Genomic DNA, 26053 nt, shown 5'->3' with positions numbered 1-26053 from the left:
TGCCTTTTGGAAATCCAAAAATACTACAACCACTGGTTCCTCTTTATCTGCCCTGCTAATTGCATCCTTAAAAAACTCTTAAATTTGTTAAACACGATTTCCCTTTCATAAAACCTTGTTGACTCTGCCTAATCATATTATGATTTTCTAAGTGCCGTTACCACATTTTCCCCCGACGACTGATGTCAGGCTAACTGGCCTGCAGTTCCCAGTTTTTTCTTTCCCCACTTTGTTGAATAGCATGGTTACATTTATTACCTTCCAATCCACTAGGACCATTCTGGAATCTAGGGAATATTGGAAGATCACAACCAATGCATCCACTGTCTCTGCAGCCACCTCTTTTAGAACCCTAGGATGGAGGCCATCAGGTCCAGGGTATTTGTCAGCTTTTAGTCCCATTAGTTTCTCAAGTACTTTTTCTCTACTGATATTAATTATTTTAAGTTCCTCACTCTTATTAGCCCCTTGGTTCCCCACTATTTTTAGTATGCTTTTTGTGTCTTCGACTGTGAAGACAGATACAATATATTTGTTTAAAGTCTCTTTCATTTCCTTATTCCCCATTATAATTTCACCTGTCTCAGCCTCTAAGGGATCAACGCTTCCTTTTGCTACGATACATGTGGAAGCTCTTATAATCTGTTTTTATATTTCTTGCTAGTTTACTCTGGCATTCTATTTTCGCCCTTTGTATCATTTTTTTGGTCATCCTTTGCTGGTTTCTAAAGCTCTCCCAATCCTCAGGCTTAATACTATTCTTCACAACATTATAAGCCTCCTCTTTTAATCTAATACTATCCTTAACGTCTTTAGTTAGCCACAGATCGATCACTTTTTCCGTGGAGTTTTCATTTCTCAATCGAATGTGTATTCATTGAGAATTTTGGAATATGTCTTTAAATGTTTGCTTATCTCCCATCATGCCTTTTAATCTAATTTCTCAATCTACCTTAGCCAACTCGCCCTCATATCTATGTAATTGGCTTTACTTAAGTTTTTACGGTGCTAGTTTTGGACCGCAGTATTTCACTCTCAAACTCGGTGAAATTCTATCATATTATGATCCTGAGAGGATCCTTTACTATGAGAGTACTAATTAACCCTGTCTTATTACACAATACAAGATCTAAAATAGCCTGTTCACTGGTTGGTTCCACGAAGTATTGTTCTAGGAAACTGCCTTGAATGCATTCCATGAACTCGTCTGCCAGACTATCTTTGCCAATTTGATTTGCCAAGTCTATATGAAGATTAAAGTCCCCCATGATTATTGTATTACCTTTGTTACAAGCTCCTATTATTTGTTGATTAATATGTCAATGGCATAGCTACTGTTTGGAGGCCTATAAACTACTGCCACCAGTGTTTTCTGCCCCTTGTTATTTCTTATCTCCACCCATATTGATTCTGCTTCCTGATCTTTAGAGCCAAGATCCTCTCTCGCTACTGTCCTCATGTCATCCTTTATTATCAGGGCTATCCCCCCAGTCCTTTTCCATTCTGCCTGTCTTTTTGAAACGTCAAGTACTCTGGAATACTTAGTTCCCAACTTTGGTCACCTCGCAATCACACCTCTGTTATGGCTATTAGATCCAAGCCATTTAACTCCAGTTCTGCCACTAATTCATCTATCTTGCTTTCTGCATTCAGATAAGGAGCCTTAATTTTAACTTTTTACCTTTATTCCCCACTTTCACCTTATTCGCTGATGCACTATTACCGTTATACTCTCTGGGGCCGAAATTGGCCAATGCATGGGGCGGACAATCTGGCGATTTTCAGCACTTTGTTTCGAGTTTCCGATCGGAGCGGTGCTGGTGTTGGGATGGGGCGGAAATGCGGGTGGGTTGGAGCAGCAGTCATCAGCAGGGTGGAAGTGGGGGCAAGTCGCTCCAAGTCATCAGTGCTGTGCTGATGACGTCAGCGCTTTGCTGATGACATCACAACATCCCTCCCCTTCAGTTAAAGGGGAGTGCTGCTGCCAACTCTGCAGCTAATTTAGTGACAAACACTGGGTCAACCAGGGAGGGTTTTGGTTGGGCCAGCAGATTGGCACCCAAGAGGGGGTGCCAGGCTGCCTGTTGGCGGCCCAGCCGAACCCGTGGGCATAATTGTCGGCCCGAGTTGCAAGTTAGCCGACAAGAAAAAATAAAAATTGAGTCGCCGGCAGTGTGACCGCCCCTTTAAGGGCGGATGCACAGCCCAGCCACACACAGCCTCCTGCTGGGGAAAGCTGTCAGAGGCACCGACGGCGCTCCTGCGAGGCAATTTCCCACGGGAGACGGAAAGCGGGACGCTGCTGGTTGGTAAGAGGGCGGCACGTGCCCGATGCGGCTGGAAAACGGACAGGACGGTCCCATACACCGCTCCAAAAATAAAGGAGGGCAATTTACAAAATGGCGGCCCCTCTGCGCTGACTAAGTGGTGAGTCCTTACTGACCGGTGGTCGCCTTTTTGAGGCGGTCATAGGTCTTATAGAATGGGCAATTTCGGCCCCTCTGTCCCTTCCCGTCACACTCTGCTTATCTTTACCCAAATGGCTACACTGCTCCATTGCCGTGACTTTTCTCTTTAGATTTCTAAATTTTCCCTCACCTGACCCATCGCCTCCTTTTTACTTTAAAGCCCTATCTACGGCCTCAGTTATTCGATTCACCACGATGCTAGCCCCAGCTCGGTTTAAGTGAAGCCTGTCCCAACGGAACATTCCCTGGATTCTGCGACGGTCCCAGCGAATTAGAAAACCGCAAATGTAACACTGCTTTTTAAAAAAAGAGGCAGACAGAAAGCAGGAAACTATAGACCAGTTAGCCTAACATCTGCCATTGGGAAAATGTGGAATCCATTGTTAAGGAAGCAGTAGCAGGACATTTGGAAAAGCATGATTCAATCAAGCAGTCAACATGGTTTTATTAAAGGGAAATCATGTTTGACAAATTTGCTGGAGTTCTTTGAGGATACCATGAGAAGGGTGGATAAGGGGAACCAGTGGATGTGGTGTATTTGGATTTCCAGAAGGCATTCGATAAGATGTCACATAAGAGGTTACTGCACAAGATAAAAGTTCACGGGGGTGGGGATAATATGTTGACTCTGAGGGACTACCTATGACGATGAATATATTAGCATGGATAAAGGGTTGGCTAACTAACAGAAAACACAGAGTTGGGATAAATGGGTCATTTTCCAGTTGGCAAACAGTAACTAATGGGGTGCTGCAGCCTTAACTATTTACAATCTATATTAATGACTTGGATGAAGGGACTGAGTGTAATGTAGCCAAGTTTGCTGATGTTACAAAGATGGGTGGGAGAGCAAATTGTGAGGAGGACACAAGAAATCTGCAAAGGGATATAGAAAGGTTAAGTGAGTCGGCAAAAATTTGGCAAATGGAGTATAACGTGGGAAAATGTGAGGTTATCCACTTTGGCAGAAAAAATAGAAAAGCAAATTATAATTCAAATGGAGAAAAATTGCAAAGTGCTGTAGTACAGAGGGACCTGGGGGTCCTTGTGCATGAAACACAAAAAGTTAGTATGCAGGTACAGCAAGTAATCAGGAAGGCAAATGGAATGTTGACCTTTATTGCAAGGGGGATGGAGTATAAAAGCAGAGAAGTCCTGCTACAACTGTACAGGGTATTGGTAAGGCCACACCTAGAGTACTGCGTACAGTTTTGGTCTCCGTATTTAAGGAAGGATATACTTGCATAGGATGCTGTTCAGAGAAGGTTCACTAGGTTGATTCCAGAGATGAGGGGGTTAACATATGAAGATAGGTTGACAAGTTTGGGCCTATACTCATTGGAGTTCAGAAGAATGAGAGGTGATCTTATCGAAACATATAAGATAATGAGGGGGCTCGACAAGGTGGATGCAGAGCGGATTGGGGAAACTAAAATTAGGGGGCATAGTCTCAGAATAAGGGGCTACCCATTTAAAACTGAGATGAGGAGGAATTTCTTCTCTCAGAGGGTTGTAAATCTGTGGAATTCTCTGCCCAAGAGAGCTGTGTAGGCTGGGTCATTGAATGGCCCAGAAATCCCGCTCGGCTGCTTCCTGCAGGCGATCGGGTAAAAAAATGCGTACCTACTTGTTCCTGCTGCATCCACGAGTTCCCAGTCCTGAGGCCTCCTCTGATTGCGCTTCGCAGCGCGTGCACGTCGGGACGTGCGCAGGACTGGAACTGGAGTCACATGGCTCCGGGCAGCCAATCAGATTTTGTATGTTCTCATTCATAATAATGAGAACTCCGTAAGTTGGAGTTCCCATTATTATGAGAAACAGCCCTCAAAACACACAAAACCAATAATACAAAATAGAAAAAATACACAACATATTTTTATTAATTTAAATTAAAGTTATTTATGTATATAAAAAAATATATATTTCTCCAATTTTTAAATTTTTTTAAATAAGGTTTTCAAATAAACTTATTGTAGTGGGGATGGTTTTTAAATAATAAAATGTGTTTTTATAATTTTATTTTACAATGTTTGTGTATTTTAAAACTCTTACGCCTGTAAAAGTAGGCTATGCGTCTACTTTTATTAGGCGCCAGAGTTTTGAGGACATTTGCTGGGCAAGATATGGGTAAATCTCGCAATCTTGCCCTTGCAAATGTCCTCGCTCCCGAGATACGGAAGATCTGTCAAGCTCCAGCTTGATAGATCGGAAAAGCCGGTTTTCAGTGCACAATGTGCATGCGCTGAAAACCGGCTTTTGCAATGCCTTCCAGGATCTGTAGACACTCAGTACGGACCCGGGAGGCCGGAATTTATGCCCCAATATATTTAAGGCGGTGATAGACAGATTTCTGAGCGATAAGGGAATAAAGGGTTCTGGGGAGCGGGCAAGGAAGTGCAGCTGAGTCCATGATCAGATCAGCCATGATCTTATTAAATGGCGGAGCAGGCTCGAGGGGCCAAATGGCCTATTTCTTATGTTCTTACATAACATCTCCCACTTTCCCCAGTGCTGGTGCAAGTGCCCCATGAATTGAAATCCCTTACTCCCACACCTCTCTTGGAGTCATGCATTCAGCACTCTGATCTGCTTCTCCCTATGCCAATTTGTGCATTACTCAGTTAACAATCCAGAGTTTATTACCTTTGAGGTTCTGCTTTTTAATTTTATATCCTGGCTCCTCAAATTCTCTTAGCAGAACCTCATTCCTAGTTCTACTTATGTTGTTGGTTCCTACGTGGACCACGGCAACTGGATCCTCCCCCTCCCACTCCAAATTCTTCTCCAGCAGCAAGGAGTTATCCTTAACCCTGGCAAGCAACAAAGCCTTCTGAACTCCCGGTCATAGCTGCAGAGAACAGTATCTATCATCCTGACTATTCTGTTCCCTACCACTACAACATTCCTTTTTACTCCCCCAACTTTAATGGCCTTCCGTACCACAGTGCTGTGGTCAGTTTGCTCATCCACCTTGTAGACATTGCCCTCATCCACACAGGCAGCAAGAACCTCATACCTATTGGATAAGGGCAAAGGCAGAGGCTCCTCCAGCACCTCACCAGTGGTCCCCTTACTTGCCTGATTTGCAGTCAAGCCTTCCTGTCCGACCACTAACCAGACCTGTACCACTACCTAACCGAAGGGGTGCAACTGCTACCTGGATCAAAGTGTCCAGATAACTCTCCTCTTCCCTGATGCCCCGCAATGCCTGCACCTTTGACTTCAGCTCAACAACTCTGAGCTGCAGTTGCTCGAGACGCAGACACTTACTGCAGACGTGGTCGTCTGGGATCGCGACGTTCTCCACAAACTCCCACATGCTGCAGTTGAGGCACACCACCTGCACTGCCATCCCTATATAACCTTGTTTTATTTATTTAATTCAAGTTTAGGTATTTAATTAACAGCATTAGTTAAAAACTAAACTATATTACTAGACCTAGTTTAAGTTCTAGGTAGATGAAATTAAATATTTGCCCGTAACACAAAGCACTACAAATATTGGAGGCAAAAAGCAGCATCTCCTTCCCCCTCTGCTCCGAATTCCCACTCCCTCCAAACTCCCAACTTTAACACTCTGTTTCGAAGCACTCCATTTAAGATCACTCTGCAGGCATGAAATAAAGGTGCTGATTTGGGTGTATGTTAAAAATATCTCAGCACCATTTGAAGAAGGGCAGGGTGTTCTCCCTGGCCATTGTTCATCCCTCAACTAACACCATCAAAAGCAGATTAACTGGTCAGCTGCACAAAAGAAGGAAATTGTCCCTTAACCGTCTGCCAAACTGGTGTAAAAATAATGTCACTTTCACAAGTAACAAGAAATATTTTCTGACAGCAGGACTGGTACAGGGGAAACAGGTTACACCTGAATAATGCAGGAATAATGCAAACAATTACACAGGATATACGGCACAGAAACAGGCCAATCGACTCAACCAGTCTATGCCGGCGTTTATGCTCCACTCGAGCCTCCTCCCATTTTTCCTCATCTAAATCTATCAGCAGAATCCTCTATTCCCTTCTCCCTCATATGCTTGTCTAGCTTCCCCCTAAATGCATCTATACTATTTGCTTCAATCACTCCCTGTAATAGCGAGTGCCACATTTTCACCACTCTTTGGTTAAAGAAGTTTCTTCTGAATTCCCTATTGGATTTATTGGTGACTATCTTATATTGATGGCGTCTAGTTATGCTCGTCCCCTCAGGTGGAAACATTCTCTCTGTATTAAAACCTTTCATAATTTTAAAGACCTGTATTAGATCACGCCTCAGCCTTCTTTTTCAAAAGAAATGTTGAGGTAACTGTTTAAAATCATTTAAACTACATGGTTGGCGGACGGGGAGAGGGAAACTGAATCCCCCAAAAATTGACTGAGCAGTTGGAGGTCACCAACAGGTGTGTTTGAACACAGTAATTTAGACAGCAAATTAACAGAAACATCACATGAATATTGCATAAAACACCCAAGTGTGTTGTTAGTTGGTATGATTGCACAAGGATGAGGGCAAGTGTGAGGGGCGGCCAGTGAGATGGGGATGTGATAATGTAGATAGAGGGATGGGTAGAAACATAGAAAATAGGTGCAGGAGCAGGCCATTCAGCCCTTCTAGCCTGCACCGCCATTCAATGAGTTCATGGCTGAACATGAAACTTCAGTACCCCCTTCCTGCTTTCTCGCCATACCCCTTGATCCCCCGAGTAGTAAGGACTTCATCTAACTCCCTTTTGAATATATTTAGTGAATTGGCCTCAACTACTTTCTGTGGTAGAGAATTCCACAGGTTCACCACTCACTGGGTGAAGAAGTTTCTCCTCATCTCGGTCCTAAATGGCTTACCCCTTATCCTTAGACTGTGACCCCTGGTTCTGGACTTCCCCAACATTGGGAACATTCTTCCTGCATCCAACCTGTCCAAACCCGTCAGAATTTTAAACGTTTCTATGAGGTCCCCTCTCACTCTTCTGAACTCCAGTGAATACAAGCCCAGTTGATCCAGTCTTTCTTGATAGGTCAGTCCCACCATCCCGGGAATCAGTCTGGTGAATCTTCGCTGCACTCCCTCTTGGTCTCCTAACTTGAGGAAGAACGTCCTTCCTCAAGTTAGGAGACCAAAACTGTACACAATACTCCAGGTGTGGCCTCACCAAGGCCCTGTACAACTGTAGCAACACCTCCCTGCCCCTGTACTCAAATCCCCTCGCTATGAAGGCCAACATGCCATTTGCTTTCTTAACCGCCTGCTGTACCTGCATGCCAATCTTCAATGACTGATGTACCATGACACCCAGGTCTCGCTGCACCTTCCCCCTTCCTAATCTGTCACCATTCAGATAATAGTCTGTCTCTCTGTTTTTACCACCAAAGTGGATAACCTCACATTTATCCACATTATACTTCATCTGCTATGCATTTGCCCACTCACCTAACCTATCCAAGTCACTCTGCAGCCTAATAGCATCCTCCTCGCAGCTCACACTGCCACCCAACTTAGTGTCATCCGCAAATTTGGAGATACTACATTTAATCCCCTCGTCTAAATCATTAATGTACAATGTAAACAGCTGGGGCCCCAGCACAGAACCTTGCGGTACCCCACTAGTCACTGCCTGCCATTCTGAAAAGTACCCATTTACTCCTACTCTTTGCTTCCTGTCTGACAACCAGTTCTCAATCCACGTCAGCACACTATCCCCAGTCCCATGTGCTTTAACTTTGCACATTAATCTCCTGTGTGGGACCTTGTCGAAAGCCTTCTGAAAGTCCAAATATACCACATCAACTGGTTCTCCTTTGTCCACTTTACTGGAAACATCCTCAAAAAATTCCAGAAGATTTGTCAAGCATGATCTCCCTTTCACAAATCCATGCTGACTTGGACCTATCATGTCACCATTTTCCAAATGCGCTGCTATGACATCCTTAATAATTGATTCCATCATTTTACCCACTACTGAGGTCAGGCTGACCGGTCTATAATTCCCTGCTTTCTCTCTCCCTCCTTTTTTAAAAAGTGGGGTGACATTGGCTACCCTCCACTCCATAGGAACTGATCCAGAGTCAATGGAATGTTGGAAAATGACTGTCAATGCATCCGCTATTTCCAAGGCCACCTCCTTAAGTACTCTGGGATGCAGTCTATCAGGCCCTGGGGATTTATCGGCCTTCAATCCCATCAATTTCCCCAACACAATTTCCCGACTAATAAAGATTTCCCTCAGTTCCTCCTCCTTACTAGACCCTCTGACCCCTTTTATATCCGGAAGGTTGTTTGTGTCCTCCTTAGTGAATACTGAACCAAAGTACTTGTTCAATTGGTCTGCCATTTCTTTGTTCCCCGTTATGACTTCCCCTGATTCTGACTGCAGGGGACCTACGTTTGTCTTTACTAACCTTTTTCTCTTTACATACCTATAGAAACTTTTGCAATCCGCCTTAATGTTCCCTGCAAGCTTCTTCTCGTACTCCATTTTCCCTACCCTAATCAAACCCTTTGTCCTCCTCTGCTGAGTTCTAAATTTCTCCCAGTCCCCAGGTTCGCTGCTATTTCTGGTCAATTTGTATGCCACTTCCTTGGCTTTAATACTATCCCTGATTTCCCTAGATAGCCACGGTTGAGCCACCTTCCCCTTTTTATTTTTAAGCCAGACAGGAATGTACAATTGTTGTAATTCATCCATGCGGTCTCTAAATGTCTGCCATTGCCCATCCACAGTCAACCCCTTAAGTATCATTCGCCAATCTATCTTAGCCAATTCATGCCTCATACCTTCAAAGTTACCCTTCTTTAAGTTCTGGACCATGGTCTCTGAATTAACTGTTTCATTCTCCATCCTAATGCAGAATTCCACCATATTATGGTCACTCTTCCCCAAGGGGCCTCGCACAATGAGATTGTTAATTAATCCTCTCTCATTACACAACACCCAGTCTAAGATGGCCTCCCCCCTCGTTGGTTCCTCGACATATTGGTCTAGAAAACCATCCCTTATGCACTCCAGGAAATCCTCCTCCACCGTATTGCTTCCAGTTTGGCTAGCCCAATCTATGTGCATATTAAAGTCACCCATTATAACTGCTGCACCTTTATTGCATGCACTCCTAATTTCCTGTTTGATGCCCTCCCCAACATCACTACTACTGTTTGGAGGTCTGTACACAACTCCCACTAACGTTTTTTGCCCTTTAGTGTTCTACCCATATAGATTCCACATCATCCAAGCTAATGTCTTTCCTAACTATTGCATTAATCTCCTCTTTAACCAGCAATGCTACCCCACCTCCTTTTCCTTTTATTCTATCCTTCCTGAATGTTGAATACCCCTGGATGTTGAGTTCCCAGCCCTGATCATCCTGGAGCCACGTCTCTGTAATCCCAATCACATCATATTTGTTAACATCTATTTGCACACTTAATGCAAGGAGTATCCGCAATAAGGTGGATGAATTAAGACACAAAGCCTTCAGGCTTGCTTTTTTAACACCCTTTGTCCTTTTAGAATTTTGCTGTACAGTGGCCTTTTTTGTTCTTTGCCTTGGGTTTCTCTGCCCTCCACTTTTCCTCATCTCCTTTCTGTCTTTTGCTTTTGCCTCATTTTTGTCTCCCTCTGTCTCCCTGCATAGGTTCCCATCCCCCTGAAATATTAGTTTAACTTCTCCCCAACAGCACTAGCAAACACTCTCCCTAGGACATTGGTTCCGGTCCTGGCCAGGTGCAGACCGTCCGGTTTGTACTGGTCCCACCTCCCCCAGAACCGGTTCCAATGCCCCAGGAATTTGAATCCCTTCCCTGCTGCACCACTGCTCAAGCCACGTATTCATCTGCGCTATCCTGCGATTCCTACTCAGACTAGCACGTGGCACTGGTAGCAATCCCGAGATTACTACTTTTGAGGTCCTACTTTTTAATTTGGCTCCTAGCTCCTTAAATTCCTTTCGTAGGACCTCATCCCTTTTTTTAACCTATGTCGTTGGTACCAATGTGCACTACGACAACTGGCTGTTCTCCCTCCCATTTCAGAATGTCCTGCACCCGCTCCGAGACATCCTTGACCCTTGCACCAGGGAGGCAACATACCATCCTGGAGTCTCAGTTGCGGCCGCAGAAACGCCTATCTATTCCCCTCACCATCGAATCCCCTATCACTATCGCGCTCCGGGTAGACGTACAAGGTAAGTTGGTATGAGTAAGGATGTGCAGAAGTAGAGTAGGGAAGGCAGAGTGATTGTGCATGTGGGATGAGGTTAAGTGTGAACATCAAAAATAGGAGCAGGAGTAAGCCATTCGACCCCTTGAGCCTGCTCCGCCATTCAATAAGATCATGGCTGATCTTTGATCTCAACTTCACTTTCCTGCACTATCCCCATAATCCCTCGATTCCCTTAATATCAAAAAATCTACCGATCTCCATCTTGAATATCATCATCATAGGCAGTCCTTCAAAATCGAGGAAGACTTGCTTCCACTCCAAAAGTGAATTCTCAGGTGACTGAACAGTCTAATTCGGGAATTATAGTCTCTGTTGCAGGTGGGACAGACAGTCGTTGGAGGAAAGGGTGGGTGGGGAGTCTTGTTTGCCGCTCGCTCCTTCCGCTGCCTGAGCTCATTTCCTGCATGCTCTCGCCGATGAGACTCGAGGAGCTCAGCGCCCTCCCAGATGCTCTTTCTCCACTTAGGGCCGTCTTTGGCCACGGACTCCCAGGTGTCGGTGGGGATGTTGCACTTTATCAAGGAGGCTTTGAGGGTGTCCTTGAAACGTTTCCTTTGCCCACCTGGGGCTCGCTTAATATACTCAACGACTGAGCCTCCACAGCCTTCTGGGGTACAGAATTTCAAAGATTCACCACCGTCTGAGTGAAGAAATTCCTCCTCATCTCAGTTCTAAATGGCCGACCCCTTATACTGAGGCTGTGACTCCTGGTTGTAGACTCCCCAGCCAGGGAAAACATCCTCCCTGCATCTACCCTGTCAAGCCCTGTAAGAATTTTGTACATTTCAATGAGATAACCTCTCATTCTTCTAAACTCTAGGGAATATAGGCCTAGTCTACTTAACCTCTCTTCATTGGACAATATCTCTATCTCTGGAATCAGTCTAGGGGACCTTTGTTGCACCCTCTATGGCACATATATCCTTCCTTAGGTAAGACCAAAACTGGAATACACAATATTCCAGGTGTGGTCTCACCAGGGCCTTAGATAATTGCAGTAAGATGTCTTTATTCTTATACTCAAATCCTCTTGTAATAAAGGCCAACAAACTATTTGCTTTCCTAATTGCTTGATGTACCTGCATGTTAACTTTCAGTGATTCATATACAAGGACACCCAGGTCGCTCTGAACACCAGCATTTCCCAATCTCTCACCATTTGAAAAATACTCTGCTTTTCTATTTTTTGTACCAAAGTGGATAACTTCACATTTCTTCACATTATATTACATTAGCCATGTTCTTACCCATTCACTTAGCCAGGTCCTCCTAACACATCCCTGCTTGTGCTCTCCTCTACAATGTGCAAGCAGGCTGTGTTGATCTCATGGGGAGGTCTGTTTTGCCCATGGAAAGGGAAGAGAACCTCCCTGCGTGCTATGACTCCCTCCATAAGCATATAGAGGAGTCATGGGAGTGCCTGGGTACAGTCCTGCACCTCTGTGCAGTGATTGTCAGTGTTTGCAACACCTCAATGCTGGAGAACACTGACAGCACAAATGTTCAAAGAGGCCATGGTCTCTTTAAGAAAAGTGGCTGATGACACGCTATCAAATGACGTCACCAGACCTACTTCTTCTAATTGGCCGGGAAAGGCACTGGGCGGGCTTAACATGCCCCATCAAGGGAAATTCATTTCTGAGGCCGGGAAGGAGAAAGCAGTGGGGTCGGGATCCGCCACCGATGTCACCCACCAAGGTTAGCAAAAATCGTAGCCATTGTGACAATCTGAAATTGATGACCCCTTTCGTCACTGATTCTCTATCAGAGAAAAAGTGTTTCCCTATTCACTATCAAAACTCTTTATAATTTAAAAAACCTCCATTAAACTTCTTAGCGTTATCTTTGCTGGTGGGAATAATTCTACTCTCTCGTCATAATTATAGTTTCCCATCCGTGGCAGCAACCTGGTATATTGTATGATCTCTATGGCTTTATATAGCTTTCCATAATAGGGCACCCAAAATTGCACACAGATCTGAGTTCTGACAAAAGGGTCATCGACCTGAAACGTTAACTCTGTTTCTCTCTCCACAGATGCTGCCTGACCTGCTGAGTATTTCCAGCATTTTCTGTTTTTATTACTCTTAGAACTGTGTTCTCTTGGCTCTTAAATTACTAGAGGGTTCAAATTTTTGTTCCGTCTGGTCCTCTTATTGATAATAGATATACAAATTTTGGCAACAAAAAGGTTTTCCCCATCCATAAAGGTCAATGAAGTGTGTAATCCTATGTTCCTACAATTCATTCCAATGGAAATCACAAAAAACATACCTAGCTCGTGAGGAAGCTCATGGCAAAACACAGCAATGGATGTACTCAGCCCCCCTGTGATGGAAGAACTGAAAGAAGCTCCTAGGAGAAAAGAAAAAAGTTCTTTATACCAAGTACAACACTATAAATAATTTATGCATCATGCCTCTGCATATATCAATCAGAATCAATGGAGAAACTATATTCAAAATACAAAAATAAATATTTAACATTCTGAACTTTAAAATCACTAGTTTTATGTACTTTATTAGGTGTAAAGCGCCTTGGGACATCCGGAGGTCATAGAAAGCACTGCATCAAATATAAGTCTTTCTTTTTTAGTTTTAATTTGAAATTTACAGTATTGTAGAAAGTGCTTGCTGCAATTACCAGTGTCATTTTTTAAAGATTAATTCTGACTTGCAAGACATGTAATTTATGCCATGCAGAGAGAATGTTCAGAATATACTATTGCTCATCAACATATACGGCCTGAACATATAAAACATATGCTTCACAATACCACTCCATTTTACAAAATGCAACACTTCTGATCAAACTTCCAGAAATCTGCAATATTAGAGCAGAAAGACCACGGATGCCCTTCAACAGGATTTTTTATAGAACGCTTGGCTTTTAAAACAGATTTATCTCCAGCTTGAACAATCAAATTTGATTGCCCACTTTAAAGAGAGTTTCAGCAGTTCTAAGTTGAGCCTAGTAGGAATCTAGTCCTGTCTCTCAGAAGTACAAGCCTACAATGCAAGCACAGTGCTGTTGACAATAGTTATCTGCAGAGCAGACTGTTCCACTCTCCTGCTTGTAATTAGGCAGAAGCAGATTCTCAAAGCAAGGGGAATAACTTATATTAAAAAATTGTTTTTGAAGCAGAACTACAAAGCTACCAAAGGAATTCAGTATTCAAAATGTTGTTACCATTTTTAACTAAAATCTCAAAGTATCAGGATTGGAATTTAAGTACATCATTACATCAAAATTTATACTCTATAGAATAGTATTGAAGAATATTTCAAGTTTCAGCCAGTCATAATTCAAATATCTAACATGCACAGATAATGACTAATGAAAGGAGTAGATTTTATTAACAGTGTATTACTTTTAGGGCACTGCTGAAGCAATCACATTTTTTTGGACACAGGAACTGATGTTTTTTTCTTACCTATCGCCAGTCCATCACTGAAGTTATGCATGCCGTCTCCCATGATAACCATCCAAGCAATATTTGCTATTCCGGCATTTTGCATTTCTTTATTAGAATGGCAGTGACCGTGAGAATGATGGGAGTGATTTACATTATATTTTTTAGGTATGGTTTTATCTTCATAGTTTGCAGTGCAATAATCAATTTCACTATGTGAGTCATGAATGTAAACAGACTTTAAATCAGGAGCAACAGATGTCTTTGATGGGGATCCTAGTGTGCCGTCAAGGTCAGTAACCTGGGTTACATCATGTTGCTCACCAAAACCATCCTGCTGGTCTGTTCCTGAAACCAGAAATCATTCATAAATTATTATAATGCAATTGAGAATTTGAATTTTTTGCTGTCTAAATTGTTAAATCATTATTTTATGCAAAAATACTTCTATCTGAAATCTCCTTCACAAAGCGTCGAGATCTGCCTCAATATCTCTAATCAATGGGAATCTCATGAAAAACTAAATACTGCCAGGTAAAACACACCTCATTAAATATGTACTTGTTTTGCACAACTATGTTCCTCAACACTTTTTTAAAAAAGTGATCTAAGATGCTCAATGTCCGCTTTGAATAATGCTTGATGTTCATCTGCTCCTCCAACATAAGAGCTCAGGAGGCAGAACCTCCAGTACTCCTGGTGCTGGCTAGGGAGAGATAGCCACAGCAAGGAAAGAAGAAGAGAGTACACGAGAAACTTAACAGAAAAGAATAAAACTTCAGCAGACAAATTTTTTAAAGACATCAAGACACAGGAGAGCAATGTTTCTACTAATTTTAAATTTGTATGCGCGGACCCTTTCACGGGCTGTGTGGCCCATTCAAAGTTTTCAAAGTGTGAACTTTTACATTGGAAAAGCCGGTCCCAGCTTAGAGGGAATATTGCAGGAGAGAGCGAAAAATCTAAAGACGGTGAGAGCCAGAGAGAAAAAGTATTGATATATACCACGATTTCTAGGCTGTTGCATACAATAAGTCATGAGCAATAGTTCACTATTCAGGTCAAGCTTGGTTAGAGGTTGGGGGATAATTAGACCAACGCTAAGGAAAGAATACAGGGAGGTAAAGGGAGAGAGGGGAAAGGAGCTGGATTGGGGAAGGGAGAAAGAGGGAGGAGACAGGGAAAAGGGATGGGTGAACAGGGAGGAGGATAGAGACGGGGAAACAAAATCATGGAAACTATCTAGCTCTTTGGGAAAGAGGTGGGGGAAGGAAGGAGGTTGTGGTGAACTAAACCTTCCCTCCCCAGGGACTAAAATTAGAAACATAGACATAGAAAATAGGTGCAGGAGTAGGTCATTCGGCCCTTCGAGCCTGCACCGCCATTCAATGAGTTCATGGCTGAACATGCAACTTCAGTACCCCATTCCTGCTTTCTCGCCATACCCCTTGATTCCCCCTAGTAGTAAGGACTACATCTAACTCCTTTTTGAATATATTGGTTATTATTGGTTTGAGGAGATACACCTCCACTGAGGGTAAGTTGTGGTGACCTGCAGCTTCACTCTCCCCTAGAGCCCGAACAATTGAGAGAAGGGAAGAGGAGTGGGTAAGCAGAAAGCAGTGGAAGAGGAGGAGAAAGTGGGAAAATAGAAGTGGTGAGGGGGAAGAGAATAAGAGAGCAATGGAAGGGGAATTCAGATCAGCAGGGGGAATGTGATTGAAGCATTTAAAAGCCAGCATTGTGGCAGGAGAAATATAGCCAATTTGGGAGAGGGGTCTTGTGAATTGCGAAATACATTTGGGGAAAGGGGAAGAATTTGCTCAGCAGTGTTGGGGGTTTGGGGGGTGGTTATGGAATTCCTCAGTGGAGGTATATGTTGCAAGCTAAAATCTTCCTCAGCCAGGGGAAGGGGGGGGGTTAAAAGGAGAAAGAGGTGGGGTTTGAGTACAATACTCCTGAAGCAATTTATTACTCAGTAAGGGAGTGATCTGTTTATAGCAGAGCTTGATTGATATTTTGGGGCGAGGGGAAGGGTGAATGTTTGGATACTGTAATTCTCATCACCATGGGAGCTGTAGAGATGGAATGCTTACCAAAGAGGATGATAGCAAAACAAACAGGAATCAAACCTAAGGGCAGTCAATGGACCCTTACAGAAGTGCATCCAGGAGGACGTTGAGCACCTCGAGTCTCATCGCCGAAAGCATGCAGAAATCAAGCGGAAGCAGCGGAAAGAGCATGCGGCAAACCTGTCCCACCCACCCCTTCCCTCAACGACTATCTGTCCCACCTGTGACAGTCTGTGGCTCTCATATTGGACTGTTCAGCCACCTAAGAACTAATTTTAAGAGTGGAAGCAAGTCTTCCTCGATTCCGAGGGACTGCCTATGATGATGAGCAGTGCAATCAACTGGTCACATAAAGTTATGTTTATCGTGTCATATACAGGTGCAGTTCTTTGGGACTTCAGATCATTCACCGTTTTGATTCTATTTGATTTGTATTCTTATAAATTTGATGGAATTTTTTGAAGAAGTTACCAGGTTAGTGGGGATGAGGGGAACCTGGTCAACAGTGTCCATCTGGATTTTCAGAAAGCTTTTGATAAGGTACCTCACAAGAAGCTCCTCTAAAATATAGAATCTATGGAATTAGTGGTAATTTATTGTGATGGATTCAGTCTTGGTTGAATGCTCCCAGGCAGAAAGTTGCAGTCAATGAATTTGGACCTTTTGGAAACCAGTTACCAGTGGTGTCGTGCAGGGATCAGTATTGGGGGAATGATCTGCACATTTGCAGATGATTAAAAGATATGTGAATGTTAAGACTGTAGAGGATGCTCGATTACTGCAAGCAGATCTTGATGTGTTGGAAGAATGGGCCAGTATTTGGCAAATTATGTTTAACTTAGCAAAGTGTTATGCATATGGGCAGATCAAATGCCGGATATACGTGCACCCTACAAGGAGCAGAACTGAAGAATGATGAAAGAAAGAAATCTGGGTGTTCTAGTGCATCACTCTCTAAAGGTTCATGACCAATGCCGTGAAGCTATGACTAAAGGATTCTAGGTTGTATTCGCAGGACAATTCACCATAAAACAAAGTACATCATTTTGTCCTTGGTTCAGCCTCAGTTAGAATACTGTGTTCAGTTTCATTCTTGTGATAGTTAACTGAATAGGTTAGGGAGGACCATGGGAATCGCTTACAAGTTATGTAAGGGATGTTAGGCGGTTCTTCTTTTCCTGGCGAATAGTGGACCTGTGGAACAGATTGCCAGCTTTTGTAGTGACCGCTGATTCACTGCATTCCTTCAAGAGATAGCTGGACTGGTTTCTGGCTATGGCGCAGATCGCCTTGTACAAGAGGTAGGTATCCTGTAATATAAATGATGATCTATATGATCTCCCAGACTAGTTTTCGATCACCTAAAGGGGTTGGAGAGGAATTTCCCAGATTTTATCCTTAATTGGCCTAGATTTGCGCCTTTACCAGAAAATTATATGGCTACAAATGGGTAGGGACTATCTTTATTGCGATGCACTAGGTATCACAACTATACGGGGCAGGTTAGCTGGACAAATTGGTCTTTTCCTGTCTGTCATTTTCATACGTTCGTACATATGAGGCTGAGGGGAGACTTAATTGAGGTGTATAAAATTATGAGGGGCCAAGATAGAGTAAATATGAGGGACCTATTTCCTTTAGCAGAGAGGTCAATAATCAGTGGGTGCAGATTTAAATTAATTGGTAGAAGGATTAGAGGGGAGTTGAGAAGAACTTTTTTCACCCAGAGGGTGATGGGGGTCTGGAACACACTGCCAAAAAGGGTAGCCGAGACAGAAAGCCTCATTGCATTTAAAAAGCCAGTATCTACAGGGCTACAGACCAAGAGCTGGAAAGTGGGATTGGGCCTGATAGCTCTTGCCGACACAGACACGATGGGCCGAATGGCCTTCTTCTGCGCCGTAAATTTCTATGATTCTATATGATTTATCGTCTGAGCTTAAGTTGTTTGGTATGACCGAGTACAATTTTTAATACTTTTCCTGGATTGGGAACGCATTGCTGACACTAATAGAAATGGAAGAAAGCGTGCATCTTTAATGTGACAACAATTAAATTCCATAAGCCATCACTGGCCTCTGAGCCTCTGTTTGAGTAAGCGGGGATGGGGACTTCTAAGTCACTGCAGTGTTGAACCTTGAGCCATGTCCTAGTAGGAATCTTCATTTGTGGATGGGGACCTCATGCAAAGATAAGTCTGAAATACAGGGTTTAGGAGCCCCCCATTGTGGTGCCAAATTTCTAACCTGATCACAAAAATTCCTTGATCAAGTGTTGTATGGTTGACATTTACTAGAGACCAATATACATTGTCCTGACCATCAGCTTTAAAGCAGCAAAAGAAAAAAACACTTCAAAAAAGGATTACTAACATCTTCATGTTACAAATAGGTATCACACCTCTACATCTTATATTATATATTTGTGAATTTGTTGAAAGGTCATTGTTATTCTCACCAACAAAATATAAAAACTAATTTTTCATTTTCTACTCACACAGTCAACATCTTCAGCTCTGTTCTATTGAATAGATAACAAATACACTTACCAGACATGGTCTTAAGGTCAAGCCATTCACCTTCTGATCTACGGTTCAATTTGTGGTCTGACAATTTTCGTCCCACGGCTGCCTCTCCGCTCAGAACCTTCTGCTTGAGCCACTTCTTTTTCCCCTGAAAATTGTATTTTTAAATATAACCTCATCTTGTGAATGGTTATCAAAATATTAGTCTCATCTTCTATTCAGTTGAAACTAAAGACTTTACAGTTTACTCATGATAATTTTTTACACTCCAAAAAATTGAATTAGCCAATAATTCAAATTAAATGACTGAATTAAGAGTTGGCTGTACATGGGTACTTCGATGCATCAAATCAATTCAGAATGGTTATGATATGCAAATATTGTATAAAACAAAAGTGGAAGCTTTAGAAGATAGGTACAATTAGTTGCCCATGTGTTGAAATATTTCCATTTTTGGTAAATTGATAACGTTGGCAAAAATATTCCTCAATTATAAATGACATAAGGAAACACAACAGCCGGATTTTTGAGATAGAAAGAACGGTGAGGATATCAGCGCTCACGGTTGTTAAAGTGTAAATCGGACAGCAACTTCTGGCGTCCGAAAATGCACAGTTAAAATAGGGAAATCAGGAAGTTGCTGTCCAAGTCACCCTGCTCCTCAAGAAGCTGTGCTATAATAGTATCTCACCAAGAGGCTCAGCATTGAAACACATGGAACTCATGAAGTTGCTGTTCTTACGTGACAGATATCCACTTAAACTAGCCAGAAAAGGTTAGAGCTTGACATCCCAGTGGTAGTAAATATTTAATGGCATGATAAGTCGTAATCACTGCCAAGCAATCTCTCTGGCACTGAAAATTAACTTTTACAAGTGTGGAGTCTCATTCCTTCAGCTTTTAATTATTGTTGAAGATTTAAAAACATTTTCTTTCTGTCTCTTGTATCTCTCTTAAACCCATCTTTCTTTCCCTCTCTTTATTTTGCTTTCTGTACATGATTTGGCATTGAATTAAGTATCCTTAACTGACACTTCCTGGTTCAAACTTGGTGGGGGAGGGGGGAATTTTTCGGCAGTCAGCGGTGGGGTTTGGTGGTGGTCAGGTGGGAATTTAAAAAAAACCTAGCAGGTTGGAAACCCGCCGCCACGCTACTTTCCCAGATTTCAGGGCTGGACAAACCCGACATGCAGTGGCAGGGAAGGAAATTTAGGTCATTATGACCTTGTTAACAGCCCTGTAAACAGTATTATTAGCTCACCATACCATTTTACCAGGTTGTTTACGGGTATATGCTGCTCGGGGATCACGTCAGGTAAGAACTACAGGAGCTGTGTGACCATGAATTCATTTGTGTGATCATGAATTCATTTCTTTGACAGCTGCAAATGTGCTATAAAAGGTCCCATCACACAGCTGTTCACTTTCCAAGACCAAAACCTGTTGCTTACTGCATTTGGAAGGCAGATTGAGGTTTATGCAGGTTGCAAGTGTTTGGAGCAAACTCTATCCAATGTCACCTCACTGGAACAACCTCTCTTACCATTGACAGATCGCTTCCGTCATCTCAAGTTCATCTACAATCTATTACATCAGCATCAGTGCCCTTGAAACTATCTTGGTCTTCAGAATCCCACCATGACTATCCCCAACACCAGCACCACAAGGCACTCCAGCAACACCAACACCACCACCAACCTTCTCCACAATCAACTGTTACTACACAGGATACAGAGCATCAGCACCTGACCACATTGCTGCCTCGGAGGCCAGAGACGGCCTCACCATGGCCAGATTTATTTACTTGATGCTGCAAATCCTGGCTGCCACATGCTGCGTCAGGTTGGCACAACCCCACACCAATCATCATAGGCAGTCCCTTGAAATCGAGGAAGACTTGTTTCCACTCTAAAAGGGAGTTCGCAGGTGACTGAACAGTCCAATTCGGGAATTACAGTCTCTGTCGCAAGTGGGTCAGACAGTCGTTGGAGGAAAGGGTGGATGGGGAGTCTGGTTTGCCGTATGCTCCTTCCGTTGCCTGCGCTTGTTTTCTGTATGGTCTTGGCGACGGGACTCGAGGTGCTCAGCGCCCTCCCGGATGCTCTTCCTCCACTTAGGGCGGTCTTTGGCCAGGGACTCCCAGGTGTCGGTGGGGATGGTACTACAATGTCCAAGCCCTTCCTTTCACATTCATCACCATTGCGGGAGGTACCGCTGTGTCTCACCATTCACTGCAACTCACTTCCGAAGGTTGTGTTGAAAATAAACATTCCAATGTTTGACAGCACATTAACAGAAACTTTATATGAACATTGGCTGAAGCACCCAAATGCCTACCCTTGTGTATTGTTAGTTGGTATGATAGCACTAGGATGAGGAAGTGTGTGAGGAGTGGCTAGTGAGATGGGGATGATAATGTAGATAGAGAGGGATGGGTGGAGGTGCAAAGTAAGTTGGTGTGAGATAGGATGTGTAGGAGTAGGGTAGGGAAGGCAGGATGAGGTTGAGATCATTGAAAGGTGTGTGTCACTGAAGCCTGGTCCTCCTGACGACATCCCTGCTTGTGCTCTCCTGTGCAATATGCAACCAGGCTGCGTTGATCTCCCTGTGTGCTGTGACTCCCTCCATAAGCATATGGAGGGAATCATGGGAGAGCCTGGTTGTAGCCGTGTAGCTCTGTGCAGTGCTCGTCAGTGTTTGCAGCACCTCAATGCTGTAGAACATTGACAAACATAACTGTCGAACTAAATTTACGCATTGTCCCTTTAAGGAAACCGGCTGATGACACGTCATCAAATGACATCATCAGATCCGCTTCCTTCAATTGGCCGGTAAATGCGCTGGTCGGGCTTAACAAGCCCAATCAACATAAAATCATTCTACCAAGCGGGCTGGAGCAGACAGCGAGGCCGCACCAGACCCGCCAAGTTAGGGAAAATCGTGGCCTGTGCTATTATTAGAACAGTCAGAGTTCATCTATAATAGTTATATTTTTCCTAGTGTGGTCCTCTCATCAAAGTCACAAATAACATCCTTTGTGACTGTGACAAAGGCAAACTATTCCTCCCTCGTCCTTCTTGACTTATCTACAGCCTTTGACATGGTTGATCATTGTATCCTTCTCCAACGCCTCTCTACCTTCATCCAGCTAGATGGGACTGTACTCGCCTAGTTCTATTCTTATCTATCTAATCATAGCCAGTGAATCACCTGCAATGGCTTCTCTTCCTACCCATGCATCATTGCCTCTGGTGTCCCCTAAGGATCTATCCTTGGCCCACCTATTTCTCAACTATATGTTGTCTCTTGGCGACATCTTCCAAAAACACAGCATCTGTTTCCACATGTACGCTGATGACCTCTACCTCACTACCACTTCTCTCAACCCCTCTAAATTGTCAGACTGCTTGTTCGACATCAAGTTCTGGATCAGTAGAAATTTTCTCCAATTGAATATTGGAAAGACCGAAGCCATTGTTTTCGGTCCCCGCCACAAACCTCGTTCCCTAGCCACTGACTCCATCCCTCACCCCAACCTCTGTCTGAGGCTAAACCACACTGTTCACAACCTCGGTGTCATATTTGCCCCTGAAATGAGCTTTTAACCACATATCCGCAGCATAACTAACACCGCCTATTTCTACCTCCGTAACATCACCCATTTCCAACCTTGCCTCAGCTTATCCACTGCTGAAGCCCTCATCCAGGCCTCTGTTATCGCTAGACTTGACTATTCCAATGCACTACTGGCTGGTTTCCCACATTCCCCTACGTAAACTAGAGGTGTAGGGGAGGACAAAAACCTCCTCATTTTACCCAGAAGGAAAAGAGCTGTGGGATCTGTCTGTGCTGCAATGTGAATTGAAACAGAGACGGGTTGACCTTGGCAGAGCAGTGATTGGACAGGGAAGGACACTGGAGGGCCAATGGTGGGACAGAGTCAGCCCGAAGCATGGGGCTTTCAAGCCAATGGGAGAGCACTTGCTCGAAAACTGTGGGACTGACTCATCGCCATTATCGGGCTATTGTCTTCCCCATGTTTACACTATGGAGGGAAATTATGCAGACCTTCAGAAAACTAGGGAACCCAAAACAACCCAAGGGCCTACACAATGGCTACAGGAGGCCAACGCAATCAACACCCACTCAAACCTTGAGTAGGTTAACATCAGTGGAAAAAACCCGCAATAATCTAAAACTGCTGCATTTTTCAAAATCACAAAGCCCACCAATGGGAAGGATCGATTTCAGCACGAGAACCGGACTGGATATCTGGCTATAAAAAGGGGTTTCTGACCCAGTGTGTGTGTGTTCTGCTCTCGTGATCCAACAACCAGCAAGCCTCTCGACACTAAAGAAAACCAGTGTCCGAAGACACCGAAGATAGAAGAAACAAACCACCAGACTGCAGAAGGCACAGTAGTGAGTATAACCTCTGGTCCCCAAAACTCCCAACTCAGTTAGACCAGGAAAGATGGGAGGTTGGGCATTGTACTGCTAAACTTGTGTAAAGATTTTCGTTGTGTCCGTTTAGTGGGATTTAGGGGGATTGTTTTGTTGGTGTATTGCTGTTTGTTGAGATACACCTTGTCAAATAAATTGGAAGCCTAAGTTCCTCTTGGAATCACCTTGTCTCAGTTCTATTGTATTACATCTCCTGATTGTGAGTCTTATGTCAGAACAGTGTAAGGGAAGCTAGGAGCGCCTCGAAAACGCTCAACTATGTGTCACAGGCCAGGGAAGAAGGGGTTAGGAGTGTTTTGACACTCACAGGTGCCTTACAGGCTAGGCATAAGCTGTTAGGGCAGAACCCAAGAGAGAGACACCCAAGACACAACAACACTCTCCAAAAAACCCTTACAGAACATGGTGGCCGCGGCAGGACATAAGCAAACAGGAGATGTTAATATAACAGATGAGGTGATAAGAGAGGAAACTAAAATGGAGGAGAGAATTTCCTCATACATTTTTGTCAAAGTGAACCTCACCAAACCTTGGGTGCAAGCCCTCACACGGACAGAGCGCCCAGTGGATGCTGCTGCCCAGTGGACAGCTGAGAAGGACCACAACCGCAGGGTGGAAAAGGCCATCTGGCTTATCTGCTTCACTCGCCAAGTCCGAAAGCTTGACCAGCGGGTGAAGGACTTGGAACAGAGTCTTCAGAAATCAGAGGAGCTCTCTGCTATCCGGACTGCGGTTGGGGACAACCTGCTGGCCGAATTAGCTGAGGAGCAGCAAGGGAAGAGGCAGTTGGAGGAGACCTTCCAAAAAAGCCGGGACTATCTTCAGTGTCAGGTCACTGAGGCCAAGGGTAGTGAGGGGTCCCTCCGGGAACAGAACTCTCGGTACACCCAGAAAATTTGGGAACCAGAGAATAAATTAAAAGACATACAGGCAGCCTATAAAGTGGCCAGTAGCAGTGAGTTTGCAGATCACGGTCCCTGCCAGGAGAGGATTAAAACTCTCACCCACGCTCTATCCCAGGCAAAAGGGATGGTCATAGAAACATAGAAAATAGGTGCAGGAGTAGACCATTCAGCCCTTCGAGCCTGCACCGATAGGACGCCCTGATTGTCCTCTGTGGACCCTCCAGGTCCTAAGGAGAGTATTGGGGGGTAAAGGAGAATCCAAAGGCAAGAGACGCCCGACCACCTCCTGAGGCACCGGTGGTTTGTCCCGTGGGGTACCAGGAGGAGCGGGGCGCGCAGGTAGTAGCATACCCAGGGCTGGGGGCAGGACCAATGTGAGCAGGGATGTGAGGCTCCCGCCGAGGGTCAGTTAAGCGCTGGATCAGGCGACCAGGCACTGTCTACTGCACCGGGTATGGTGGGACAGCCGGAGGTAGAGGGACCAGCGCAGAAAGATCCTGAACCAGTGCGGATGTGCCCGGTCAGGCTGCGCAAGTACGGTCCTCTACAGGGAGGTGGCCAAGGTCAGGGAGCGCTGGAGAGCGACTTTATTATTTCCCATGGAGTTCAATCACTTAGGGCCATGGTGGCCCATTTGGCCAAACGCACTCGCAACGGGAATCCGTCTATCCACTTCATGGAGGTGATGCAGGCAGGGGAAATTAATGGGTGCGGCGAGGAAGAGACAGCCAAGCTGCTGCTCTTCTCTCTGGACAGCAAATTGTACCAGGCCCTACCGGCAGAATGCCGGAGGGGGCAGCGCACATTTACTGAGGTCCAGAGGGCCGTCCTTGAGGCTATGGACTTCGATGACGGCAGTCCTTTCGAACGGGTCGAAAGGACAAGGCAACTCGCAGGGGAAACCCCGCAGGCGTTTGCGGACAGGCTGTGGGTGGTATACCACGCAGCCTGTACGCAGCCTGTAGGAAGCTCCTCGACCGGGCGAATCTTTCCGCGGTATAGACTGGCCGCTGGCTGAGGATGCTGGTGGCAAACTGCTTGCCCCGGCCACTGTGGTTCGATTCCCGGGACCCCAACCTCACCGAGGAAGCAGTGGTCAGGCAACTGGCACTGGTCCAACGGAATGGAGGAGGGGAGGAGGAGAAAACCTCCAAAGGTCGAGTAAATGAAGTAAAACCCAACTCGATTCCCTAAAGGGAATGGCACCAGGAGGGTGGCCGCTCGTCTGATAAGGACGGAGTGTGCTACGGGTGCAGGAAAGCTGGGCATTTTAAAAGGGATTGCAGGAGCCCAGTAAAGAGATATGGGGGGAGAAGTCCTTCAGGAGCCGCCCAGAGTGGGGGAAGTGGAGGGAGCTCCTCACCATCCCTTGACGAGATAGTAGCTGCAGTGAGGACAGCACTGGAGGGGACTGGGAAGGTAGCCACGGCAACAGGCAGGGTAGCACCAGCAACCCTGTCAGTACAGAGGCCGTGACTAGCCCAGACCCAGCCTGCATACCTGTGTCCACTAAAATACAACCCCTGGGGACGACCCTGGGTCAAGATGGAGGTTGAGGGTGTATTGGGTACTTACCTTTTGGACACCTCTATCAAACGGGGTGCCATATCAACTAGTTGGGTTCACAGGAAATGAGAAGGCTGGGTTTTTCTCAGTCCTGCTCGCAGTTCGTTTAGGAGCACTCCAAACACAATGGAAGTGCGTCCTGATGAACTGGGAGCAGGTGGGAAAAGGGATCTTGGGGGCTGATTTCATCATCGCTCGCCAGATCCGAGTAGACTTGAGGAATCACTGTCTATGGGGCACAGTGGGCACGGGAGCAGAGGGAGAAGTCATGGTTATTGATAAGAAACAGGGAAAAGGGACTCTGCGTACAATGAAGCCAAAAGGGGATTACGACCTGGAGGTTCTGGTCGGTAACACCCCGGCCGAGTACCGGGCCTATCTGCAAGCAAATCTTGCAGCATTTGCCACCCATAAACACGATTGTGGGCG

General features: G+C 44.7%; 1 protein-coding gene across 4 annotated transcripts in view; it reads right to left on the bottom strand.

The window, feature by feature from the left end:
- Positions 1–26053, bottom strand: part of slc39a10 (solute carrier family 39 member 10) — a 166224-nt gene that overhangs the window by 14349 nt on the left and 125822 nt on the right. For all 4 annotated transcript variants that reach the window (XM_070875897.1, XM_070875896.1, XM_070875899.1 and 1 more), the window contains exons 6-8: positions 18714–18837; positions 14115–14441; positions 12956–13036 (exon numbers count right to left, since the gene is read on the bottom strand). In XM_070875897.1, coding sequence (XP_070731998.1) covers positions 12956–13036; positions 14115–14441; positions 18714–18837 — 532 coding nt within the window. The remainder of the gene's footprint in view (positions 1–12955; positions 13037–14114; positions 14442–18713; positions 18838–26053) is intronic.

This window comes from Pristiophorus japonicus, chromosome 3 (assembly GCF_044704955.1).
Source record: "Pristiophorus japonicus isolate sPriJap1 chromosome 3, sPriJap1.hap1, whole genome shotgun sequence".
NCBI lineage: Eukaryota > Metazoa > Chordata > Chondrichthyes > Pristiophoridae > Pristiophorus > Pristiophorus japonicus.
The sequence above is the reverse complement of the archived record's forward strand: the minus strand, read 5'-3'. Positions and strand labels throughout refer to the sequence as shown.